The following is a 13,067-nucleotide window of genomic DNA, read 5'->3' as shown; positions in this document are numbered from 1 at the left end:
AAAAAAAAAAAAAAAAAAAAAAAAAGACAAACCCAGTCCACGTCAATGGGGCGCCCTTACCGAATTTCTGAATCCGACAGTGACCATACTCCTGTACTTGACAATGCAACCCCTACATAGTTATACTCGGGTACTGTGGGTGAGGCATCGTCTTTATAAAACCAATTCTCTGTTTCACGGAGTGCGCTACCTTTTCCTGTTAACCAACGTATTGGTTTTATCAAAGATAAGTGATACATGTTTCATTTTGAACAGTATTTTTCTAATTGATTTAAGAGGCGTTGAAAGCCAATGATTTTGTTACTCAAAAAACCAAAGTTGTCCGCATACAGATGTAACATTTTAGCATACACCTTGAAATTGTTCTGTAAAGCTAGACGACAAAATACAAAAATAGTAATGGAAAGAGAGAATAGAACATTGCTTGGCGCCAAATAAACATTGGAAATTATTTCTCATATCATCTGGTGTGCGGACACATGACTGATTGAAGGCAAAACATTAAAAACATTACCAGTTAGATCGAGTTTAGATGACTTATAGAATAAAAGATGGTGGTTTAAAGGATCGAATTCTTGTTCAAAATCAACATATGAACAATAGAAACGATCATTCATGAAGATATCGATAATGAATAAGTTGTCGATAGTCGATTATTTTTTTATATTGCTTTTTAACAATAGGAGAATTAAGGTAGAAGCCTAGTCATAATTTTTGACAAAGTTGGTCATAAATCACATGACAATGTTCATTAGTTTATTAAGTACAATCATGGAGATAATGATCCATGGTAGAATTAAATGGCATTATTTTGTGTGTTACAGTTAATATCTCTGCCATAGGAACATGTGGTAAAAGTGTTATAATAGTGTCAAAAAAGTGACTTTCCACTAAAATACAACCATCAATTTCTCGAAAAAAAAGGCTGGTGACCCCCAACTTTTTTTAGGTCAATATTCTTATATTGCCTTGGAGTACAATTTATTGCAAAATGAATAAAATTATGAGTAGGCTTCTAACTTAATATCGACCCACTCAAATATTCTGGAATACATTATTGATGCAAACACCTTGTCAATAATTGGAAGGTACGATATTCCCCGATAGTTATCAGCTTCCTCCTTGCTACCCCTTGTGTATGTATTCATGCATGGGTGTTTGACCATGGATGTTTGACCATTCATGTTTTCGAATTTCATTAAATAAGCTACTAGTAAGTAAACCTGTCTCATTATATGTGGTGAATGTTTTAATAGATCAGGGCAAATGCCACCATGGCCTGGCGTCTTGACAAGGTTTAGACTGTCAATACTAGTAGTTGCATTATTTTGCTCGTTGTGATCTCTCAAGTGCGGTGGTAGTCATAAACATTGATTTTCCCACAATCCAATGCGCTCTTCTATGGAAATGACAAGTATGAGTTTGACCCGGGCGCGACTTGCGATAATTACCGCCGGTGACACCTTCGATACATTCCAATCGCCTAAAATATCTAATTGAAACTTGGTAACGTCTCAGTTTGTACTCGTTGATCTGCGCAACAGTCAAAGTCGTCATCTTTGTTTATATGAGACCCGTACATCTCGCGCATGCGTGACTCGACGACTACCGCCCTTTAAATCAATTTCTACATCATTCAAATATAATTCATAAGAAAACAAACCAGAAAAGTAATCAAATCAGCTGCTGAGTGGAATACTGGACGACTCGGAAGGATAATCTTTTTCTATCTTGTGAACGACAGGTTGTGATTCGCTATTGGGATGCTGTTTTGCACCTTCCTACATCTACTAACAATCCAGTTGCTCTAGATTTTTTCCTTTGTACCTAATTAGATTTCAAAATTATTGTCACTTATCATGTTGTAGTCCTTTGTTTCATTTAAGTATGTTTACATTTAAAGGTTTGTATGTTCATAATCATTTTCCTTCATTTTATCGTCTTGATAATCATTTATTGTTCCTTCCCGGGCTGTTGGTGTTAATTTGTTTTGATCAATGATTTGGGGGAGTTGGTTTATATTTGTTTACTAAATATGATATCTGAACCTAGCTAGTCGGTTTGTGGGATGTAAGTGGGTCACATGCCGTAAATGTGTTGAATATATATGGTTAATTTAGGCTTCAATGGCGGACAACTTACAGGTGTGTTAGTAGTAAGCGATGTTCTCAGATATTTTGTAAACTTTATCAATTCGTCAAACTAACGTACTGAGTAACCAGCCGAGTAATGCATCTTTATCGTCTGTACTAGCCTGACATGTAGGCGTGAGTAGCGCCCTCGCCGGCCGAACGGCATCAGACCTCACTTGTGTTGGATTTTGAGCATCACTATGTCAGGCTACGTCTGTACCGGTGATTATGGTACATTGACATGTTGTCCACATTATAAGCCCCCATCGCTGTTCCGGGCAATTCAGAGTGAGGACCATCTCTTTGAGTTGAAATGAGAGAGCAGAGAACAGAAAATTACAATATGTGTAAACATTAGACGTGAACACAACTTTGGTGAACAAAAAGTTACCTATCGGATCAAATAAGGAAACATTTGTCATAAACAGCGACTAAAAAAAATGTTTGACGTTTCGAAATCGGGGGGGGGGGGGGTATTTTCGCGTAGACGTGCATCCAGAACTTTTTGTTTACACTTTCTTTTTTCCAAAATAGTGATGTTTGATGTTTCCATAAACGTGTGGACTCAAACCTGTTACATGGGAATTTTTTCGACAAGAATTCTTTTTCTAATTCAATGAGCAACTTATTCCCATGCTCGAATTTCATGTAAATAAACAAAGTATTTCACACGCGTTGTATACGGCGCTATGAGTCACATATCGAAGAGGACGCGGCGCGACGACCACATCCTTTTAATTGGAGATATCATGCATATGTAGTAATACACGTTGATATATTCCCCCAATTATATCAAACAAACTAGACTACAAAACACCCCCTTCTAAACCACTGTTCCTTCTTTGTGAATATATGAATTCGGCATGATTCGCGGGATTTCGCAACATCGCCACCAACGATCGTTTACATTTCGTAAACGTAGAGTTTTCCAAAGTATGGGGTTGATCAATAGATACTCTATGGGGAAAATAGAACTATAAATTATGTTTTCTTTAACGTCACGGTAGTTTTAGGCTACATTTTTATACGATGTCGATGTCACTTTTTGTTTTTGCTTTTCTCTTTCAAGTACATGTGTGGGATTTTATTTTATAAATATATTTTTTTCTGTAACTTTCCCAGTAGATTTTTTGTTGTTGTTAAATTGTCTCTGTGCATTTTTTTTTTAAATTCCAGACTTTTCAATGGTCTGGCAACCGCTAAAGTAGAAATTGTTTCGCCATTAAATCCTGAAGTGTCCGTGTTTTTCATATTTGGTCTAAACCCTATTCATTGCATAGAGTTTACTGTAATGTTATCGTCTTAGGTGAGCGTCAATAGTATAGGATAAGCATCACGTCATTCGGTGAATTTCAAACCCGTAAAATTACTTCCGGTGAATTATCTGGGGGACAGGAAATGGTAATAATGGTGCGTGAACTGACAACGTAATGATTGGATCATGGGCCTAACGTTGTATAACACAATGGAAGACATCACCTATAGTGGTACGCCTATACGTGTACGTGATATATATAATGCTATGAATAAAGAAATGTACCCATCAATACCGGAGATTTTGACAGAAAAATAGTTAGAACATAATTAAAATGCTTTTCTCTCGTAAAACAGATACAAAACTTGAAATAACACCTTATTGGTGAAATTGAAAAACATAACTAGCATTTTGTTTTAGCTAATTTAGATAAACTGTTAAGTAATTTCTCTAATCAAAGATGTAGCTAAAACAATGCTTATTCTCGCCCTGGGACTGATCGTACTTTAGCACGGTCGTGAGAAATATCGTAGGATTTATCTATTTATAATCACTCTATGGAATAATATTTATCATTTCCCTTTGTCCCTGGTGCTACAGATTCTAACCATGTACATACAGGTAATTGTGTCCTCCGCTACTATCGAGCAACTACAGTGAATCACGAGAGTCGGTCGGTAAACATAACTATAACTATATGTCGTTCCTGTGTAATTTCTTCAATGTAGTCGTTTGGGGTGATGCGTACATGTTGAATTTTTCAAGTTGTAACGTATATTTTCTTTACCTTGTATTTTATTTTTGTTACTGGTTTTTAAAATGTATTACATAACAGCCTAACATGATTTGTTAACTTTCATTACGGTGTATTAAATGAAATTATTATTATTATATGCACAAACTAATGTATTAAATATGTGTGTATTTTTTTTTGACTGATTCTTATTTTGCTATGATAGATACGTGTACAAGAAGCGTGACGTCATCACGTAAATGGTGTCGTCTGCTGTTGGTACAGTTACCACACGCAATCAGACAAGATGGACAGCCATGTGCTAGCAAATATTAAAAAGAATAAATTCGTTTCGTAAAACGGTAAATCAATATTTTGATTGACCATAAATAAATATATATATTGGCACACTGAGTATAATATTCATTGACCGGAAAAAGCTGGGGATTTTCTGTGGTGTTATTATAACCGAATTATTCGCAAAAAATATCGTTCAAATTACCATGTTAAAAATGTGACGTTACTTTTAAGTATTACTCTGACTTTTATCAATGTAACATTTTCTGATCATTGATTGCATTATTCTTGATTTGGTAATGCTCCACGCTCAATCCATTATTAGTCATGTTACGAACACTGTCAAACTTCCGGCCATGACGAACGTTTGAAAACTAAAACAAAGAAGGAAAATTGCGATATGGCAATGAGTGTGGATGAGATTCGTGCCTGGTTTGTGACACATTTGTATTTTGCATAAGCACTGTGATGGTGTTAATGATAATTATGAAGATTTGTATGCATTATATAGATCATGGGAGTTGTTATAACACATGCACGCGACGCCAAACGTTTTTTGTTGTGCGATCATCTTTCCAATCGTGTTAATGGAGGATGCCGATGGTTCCACCCAAAGTCGAGAGCTAAAAAAACAAATAAATCGATGAGTAGCATCAGTCAGATATTACATTGATAAAAGTGAAACTAAAATGTTACATCACATTCTAAACATGCTATTAATTACTGGATTTGTGTGATCGGGTAAATCAATGATAAATGGTACTGATCGATTTCCAGTCCTTAAATGACTGCGGTCCCACCATGGCGGGATCCAAATATCTTAACTCCATGGTTCCACAGACTCACTCCTTAGATCTGCCGCATAACGTTAGGCGGTGTTCTGGGTCCATACGAATGGAATTTCTCCCATGACGGATTTGCATCCGTAAACATGAACTAAATGATAACAAAGCACTAATCACATAAAACAACAACGAACTAGGAAAATATTGTGGCTTATGTGTGTCTGACCTTCGGTCAGGGAAGCCCGGAAGAAGGTACGGTGGCTTTGACCTTGGAGGTCATTTTAGTTCTTTTTACCTCCACGGTTTGATGGAATCACTCGTTGCCCATTTGATGGTTGGCGTCAATTTCTATAGAAAGTAAACCATCGCGCACACGAGACGAGTAAGTGCCAATTCATTCAAGAAAACAATACACCTTTACCAATTGTCTTAAAAAAGTCTCAGAAGTGAATGCATTATAATAAGGAGCTGTCAACCCCCTTTATTGAAATGGATCGGTCTGAAAGAGGTAATCTTAGCGGATGACCCTCCCACTTGCATAGCTAATGAGGATGTAATGGGTGACCCACGAAGGGTCAGAGTGTTTATATCATTCTCCGCATTACCAGACGTGAAAAAACTGGTGACATAGAAGACACGATGGCTGAATGGATTGTATTTTGGAGATCGGTGATGTGTTTTGTGGTATTCACAGGAGTTTCATCGAATTTAAACCTGTATATAAGCGACGCGGAGGTGAAAAATCTGTTAGGTATGTGTCAAGATCATTCCGTGGTTAGAGATGCATGTGTAGCCATTGTATAAGAGCATTTCACACCCAACACATACACAATATTTTGCTGTTTTCTTCACTATTTCGTCACTTCAAGCACATCATTTGAAAATACTGGTTCTATGGTATTTGGTGAGGCGATCACGCTATACCGATTGCGTTTTCATTGAAAGCGGGCATGATTTTTTTAGAATATAGAAACCCTTTGACGACTACTTTAGCTGGTTATCACCAGTCAGCGCAGCGATGTGTTTCGTTCTCGGTCTGTGATCGCAATCTTGTAGCTACGTATCATCTTTCGGAAATTATAGTATCGCTGTAACAGTGAAGTCGAAAAAACTCGGCAAGTGCCGACCTCTTTAATAGATCTTCACGAAGAACATCGGTTATGTTTACAACTGAGAGTGTATTATAATAAACGAGCGATGTTTCGGCGGTAATGTGTTTAGGACAAGCACTATGGTGTCCACTCAGCAGAGCACCCGGGTTTCTGTTGTGTTCGTCGTAGCGTAAACCGATCGAAAACGACTATGTGTGTTGTTCGTGAGTAGTATTTCGCCGACACGACTCGGTAGCGTGGATATTATTTACTGTACTCATTGCAGAAAAACTGTTGAATGTATAAGAGATAAACCATGGCATTGTTGTATCCAGTAATTCTGACGGGAGTGTAGTTTTAAAAGGGAGAAAGTGATGAACCCAATTCACACCACCTCTGCCTTTTGTGCGACTCTGCATTGAATCGCGTCGGCGTTGGGACTTCTTCTATAGAGATCATAGCAAGTCCTTAGAAAAGTCACAACAAAAAACATACACAGTGCTAAAATACGATATTAGACAGCTTGGTTTCACATTCTGGACACATGTATAGTTGTTATCCAGCAGCACATGGTTGTCATTGTCAAACCTTTTTTTTTTTTTCATCGTAAACTTGGAGGTCTGTTACAGGGTAAACATGTGATTAGCAATTTGACTGAGGAATTTATTATTTCAGTTTTAGATATACATAGTTATTTCAAATCAATAATTCATAATAGATATAGACATGATAATAAATATGATTTTAATGGTATCTGTTGAACCACTTATGATAATTATTAATAACAACAAGACAGTTACCATGGAAATACAAATTAATGATCATTGATAATGTGGGCTACTGATACCAAAATATTTATGAAAAAAAAAATCTAAAATATGAATAGTTAATCCGGTTATCAGATTTCAAAATCAGCCCCTGTGTCTCAAGATGAATTCTGTTCTGGAGGGCTTGCAAAGTTTGAAATATTAATGAATATACATTAGATATTTTCTAGTTGAATGGGCAGTCTGTTTGTTGGTATAAAGAAGGTTAACGGGATTGGTGGTGTAATTTGGGCATTCCCCATCTGTCAAAATACACTTAATAGCATTGGTGATTTGATTTTTGGCATTCCAATGTCAGTGCTTTGCTGATATGTATATGTATGTTGCTTGAAATAGTTTTACACAGTACGCTGACGTCGATATAAATAGAAGTTGTATGGAATGAGTGGTTGCATGATAATGATCGCTAGACCACCAAAGGTAGAAATGAGTCATGTACTATTAAATACTTTATTTAGCTGGAATTCATTTTCGCAGAAAAAACATTTTGGGTATTTTGTATGAAGTTTATTTCAGGAGATATTGGAAAATAGATATATACGCTGGATTTTATTTTCATTGAATCATCCCTTCAGCGAAAGTATTTTACATTAATACCATGCCAACTGGCATTAAAAATGAGAGTCATATGTAATCTCGTAAATTTTGTTTACTCTTGCATTTCTGGAAAGTTAAAACTTATGATAGAAAACAAAAATTTTCTCATCTCTCAGTGCCATAATTAGTGTTTTGGTATGAAACAGGTATTTAGTAATCATGTGATTTGTACAAATATTGGAACAGAACTATATATTTAATATCTCAAATTAATATTATTGCAAAATGCAGCATTAATTGCCCATTAAATGATCCAAATCCCACGATAATTTGAAAAAGAGTATGAATTTACTATAAAGACTACTACCGTATATCTGTTGTGTGTATTCTAGAATAATGTAATCACTTCAGTGTAGCTTTTGTTGGGGAGAATGTTCATTCACAGTGACCTGAAATTCACATGGGTGAATGACAGGAAGGCTGACATATGTTAGTTCACTGCATCTGACCAGAGCTCATCAATTCAACTGCTTTACTCAGGGTGGTGCTGTTAAAAGATTTCCACAGTTCGGTCTTGGTCTCGTTTTTTCTTCTGACTACAGCTCATCAATTCGACTGTTTTACCCAAGATTGTGCCGTAACACAATTCCACTTTGGTCTCAGTCTCGTTTTTTCTGACCCTTAGAACTGAACACATGGGAGTTGTTTTTAATATCATGATGAACATTGATTGATGTGGTCTTGTTTCATCCACCATGGTAATTTGTTATTACCCCTTGACCTTAGATATGACCTTTTCCCCACAACTTGAAAAAAGTCTTGACATGTACAAGCACCTGCATACAAAAAGTGGCACCTGTCTTCCGACATAGGTGATGTCTTTGTTATTTAAATGTGGGTCTGTCTGTGAGTGCTTCAGGAACTGTCTTAATATTAGACATTTTGTAGTTAGGTTTGTGGAACTGTATTCTATTCAAAGGTGCGTGTGTTTTCCATTGTAAGAAATCTGTGGATTTTAGGAAAGCATTTAAAATATTTTTTATTTGTGATTTGGGCCGCAGATTCTTGCAGATGTTTTTTTTTGTGATTGAAATTGTTTCAGTAAATTATACTACTTGCCCATGATTCCGAAAGTCTGCTGCACAGATAATTTGCTGTGAATCTTCAAATTTTGATTAGTCAAAATGTGTGTAACATTTTAACAACATTTTGTGAAAGTGCATGACTGTGGTAGTTTTTGTTTTTATAAACTTTGAACGTGTATTTCAAAATTAAGTAGTCTACAGTTAGTACAAATATAAATCATCATTACAAACTTAAATACTCAAAATATTTTTCTCATAGATCTAATAAAAAAACAAATTATTCAGAGTAAGAAATGGAACTATGATATAAATGTAATTCGCTTCACATTGGTATGTAATTGAAAACAACAACTGTCCTTGTGGAAGTGCTGGATTCCCAATATTCACCTAGGGGTCAGAGGTCGGATGTCAAAAGTTAATCCATAAAATGTGTGTTGACTTGTCATGGCAATGTTTTACTTTTAAGAAAAAAATCTGTAAATTGATGTCCATAATATATTCATATATGCACTGCATGCTTATAAACAGAATAATATACATGCTTTTCACGTAAATTAACTATATTCTGAAATTTACAATTTTTGTTGACATTCCCGGCACTCATCAGATCACAAGATTTCAACATTGAAAATGATGAATTAATTAAAAATTGTGATGAATCAGGTCATGATTATTATTACCTAAGGGGATAATGATTAAATACTTCATGATTGGTAGTCATGGCAACATCATTGTAAAGCTTAGTCTGATTTGTGGTGGGAATTGTTTTGCCGTTGTTTCGAACAGATTTTTAGACAAAAGGGAGCTTTTGTAACAGCTATATTATTTCACAACATGTTTTACAGTAAATGCAATCGAACTCCTCTGTGATTTGGGGATTTGTTGTAACTTGCAAACCTGTACAAACAATGCTTCTCATGTTACAATGAATATTTAGCAACAATTTTGATTTTTCCTCTAAAATGAGCAAATCAATACGACTTGTTGTGTAATTCCTGTACCACAGCATTTTAAAATCATTTTCTTGCCTTGTTTTTCTCGCTGTAGAATCCTTGACTTCTCTTGAAACAAATTTGTGCAAACGTTAGGAAATCACAAAATTTTACTTGTGTTTGCAAAGCACAGTCAGTCACTGCAACATTCATACAGTTTACTACTCCCACTAATAAGATCAAATCACAACAATTTTAGATATAAAAAATTGAGTGGGTTAACTTAACAGCATATTTTAGAATGGCTAAAAATGAATATGAATTTTGTAAAAAAGCCAACCAAAATTGTATCGTGTTGTGTTATTTTTAATTTCCTACTGTGATACCAAAATATCACCAACTTTATTAACTTCTTGAAGGTCAAAGTCAACCTCTGACATTTTTTATAATTTTTCAAATGAAGTAGCTAACCTACACTGCAGCATTGTACCTGACACTAGGTTATGGATTCAATAGTGGAGGTAACGCTGCAGCAATGCACCTGACACTAGGTTACTGATGGAATAGTGGAGGTAATGCTGCAGCAATGTACCTGACACTAGGTTACTGATGGAATAGTGGAGGTAATGCTGCAGCAATGCACATGACACTAGGTTACTGATGGAATAGTGGAGGTAATGCTGCAGCAATGTACCTGACACTAGGTTACTGATGGAATAGTGGAGGTAATGCTGCAGCAATGCACCTGACACTAGGTTACTGATGGAATAGTGGAGCTATGCTGCAGCAATGCACCTGACACTGGGTTACTGATGGAATAGTGGAGGTAATGCTGCAGCAATGCACCTGACACTAGGTTGCTGATGGAATAGTGGAGGTAATGCTGCAGCAATGCACCTGACACTGGGTTACTGATGGAATAGTGGAGCTATGCTGCAACAATGCACCTGACACTGGGTTACTGATGGAATAGTGGAGGTAATGCTGCAGCAATGCACCTGACACTAGGTTACTGATGGAATAGTGGAGGTAATGCTGCAGCAATGCACCTGACACTGGGTTACTGATGGAATAGTGGAGCTATGCTGCAGCAATGTACCTGACACTGGGTTACTGATGGAATAGTGGAGCTATGCTGCAACAATGCACCTGACACTAGGTTACTGATGGAATAGTGGAGGTAATGCTACAGCAATGCACCTGACACTAGGTTACTGATGGAATAGTGGAGGTAATGCTGCAGCAATGCACCTGACACTAGGTTACTGATGGAATAGTGGAGGTAATGCTGCAGCAATGCACCTGACACTAGGTTACTGATGGAATAGTGGAGGTAATGCTGCAGCAATGCACCTGACACTGGGTTACTGATGGAATAGTGGAGCTATGCTGCAGCAATGTACCTGACACTAGGTTACTGATGGAATAGTGGAGGTAATGCTGCAGCAATGCACCTGACACTGGGTTACTGATGGAATAGTGGAGCTATGCTGCAACAATGCACCTGACACTGGGTTACTGATGGAATAGTGGAGCTATGCTGCAGCAATGTACCTGACACTAGGTTACTGATGGAATAGTGGAGGTAATGCTGCAGCAATGCACCTGACACTGGGTTACTGATGGAATAGTGGAGCTATGCTGCAACAATGCACCTGACACTGGGTTACTGATGGAATAGTGGAGCTATGCTGCAGCAATGTACCTGACACTAGGTTACTGATGGAATAGTGGAGGTAATGCTGCAGCAATGCACCTGACACTAGGTTACTGATGGAATAGCGGAGGTAATGCTGCAGCAATGCACCTGACACTAGGTTACTGATAGAATAGTGGAGGTAATGCTGCAGCAATGCACCTGACACTAGGTTACTGATGGAATAGTGGAGGTAATGCTGCAGCAATGCACCTGACACTAGGTTACTGATGGAATAGTGGAGGTAATGCTGCAGCAATGCACCTGACACTGGGTTACTGATGGAGTACTTGAGCTAACGCTGCAGCAATGCACCTGACACTAGGTTACTAATGGGATAGTGGAGCTATGCTGCAACAATGCACCTGACACTAGGTTACTGATGGAATAGTGGAGGTAATGCTACAGCAATGCACCTGACACTAGGTTACTGATAGAATAGTGGAGGTAATGCTGCAGCAATGCACCTGACACTAGGTTACTGATGGAATAGTGGAGGTAATGCTGCAGCAATGCACCTGACACTAGGTTACTGATGGAATAGTGGAGGTAATGCTGCAGCAATGCACCTGACACTGGGGTACTGATGGAGTACTTGAGCTAACGCTGCAGCAATGCACCTGACACTAGGTTACTAATGGGATAGTGGAGCTATGCTGCAACAATGCACCTGACACTAGGTTACTGATAGAATAGTGGAGCTATGCTGCAGCAATGCACCTGACACTGGGTTACTGATGGAGTACTTGAGCTAACGCTGCAGCAATGTACCCGACACTAGGTTACTGATGGAATAGTGGAGCTATGCTGCAACAATGCACCTGACACTAGGTTACTGATTGAATAGTGGAGGTACACTGCAGCAATGCACCTGACACTAGGTTACTGATGGAATAGTGGAGGTAATGCTGCAGCAATGCACCTGACACTAGGTTACTGATGGAATAGTGGAGGTAATGCTGCAGCAATGTACCCGACACTAGGTTACTGATGGAATAGTGGAGGTAATGCTGCAGCAATGCACCTGACACTAGGTTACTGATGGAGTACTTGAGCTAACGCTGCAGCAATGTACCCGACACTAGATTACTGATGGAATAGTGGAGCTATGCTGCAACAATGCACCTGACACTAGGTTACTGATTGAATAGTGGAGGTACACTGCAGCAATGCACCTGACACTAGGTTACTGATGGAATAGTGGAGGTAATGCTGCAGCAATGCACCTGACACTAGGTTACTGATTGAATAGTGGAGGTAATGCTGCAGCAATGTACCCGACACTAGGTTACTGATGGAATAGTGGAGGTAATGCTGCAGCAATGCACCTGACACTAGGTTAATGATGGAATAGTGGAGGTAATGCTGCAGCAATGCACCTGACACTAGGTTACTGATTGAATAGTGGAGGTAATGCTGCAGTAATGCACCTGACACTAGGTTACTGATGGAGTGGCGATGCATGATTATCAATTTTTGCCATTTATGAGGGTATTTGTGGGAATGGCAAATTCAAATAAAATGGTCACTGATACAAAATTGTTAATATCTCTCTTGACTCCTAAAATATGGAAAACAGACCTTCAACATAAATGGTCACTATGGTCCAGTTGAGAGTGAGAGAACTACAAAACTGCTTTGCAATTAGTGTTTCAATGTCTCCTGTGTTATGGCCACTGATCTACATTTTTTGTATG

The 13,067-nt window shown here is 37.9% G+C and overlaps 1 protein-coding gene across 1 annotated transcript in view; it reads left to right on the top strand.

The window, feature by feature from the left end:
- The first annotated feature begins 5,755 nt into the window (after nucleotides 1–5,755).
- LOC100313721 (Ryk-like tyrosine kinase) overlaps nucleotides 5,756–13,067 on the top strand; it is a 40,496-nt gene continuing 33,184 nt past the window's right edge. The window contains exon 1 of the mRNA XM_078014281.2: nucleotides 5,756–5,953. Coding sequence (XP_077870407.1) covers nucleotides 5,842–5,953 — 112 coding nt within the window. The 5' untranslated portion in view covers nucleotides 5,756–5,841. The remainder of the gene's footprint in view (nucleotides 5,954–13,067) is intronic.

The sequence above is a fragment of the Saccoglossus kowalevskii genome, chromosome 1 (genome assembly GCF_978046115.1).
Source record: "Saccoglossus kowalevskii chromosome 1, keSacKowa6.1, whole genome shotgun sequence".
NCBI lineage: Eukaryota > Metazoa > Hemichordata > Enteropneusta > Harrimaniidae > Saccoglossus > Saccoglossus kowalevskii.
Note: the sequence above shows the minus strand (reverse complement) of the source record. Positions and strands in the feature narration are given on the sequence as shown.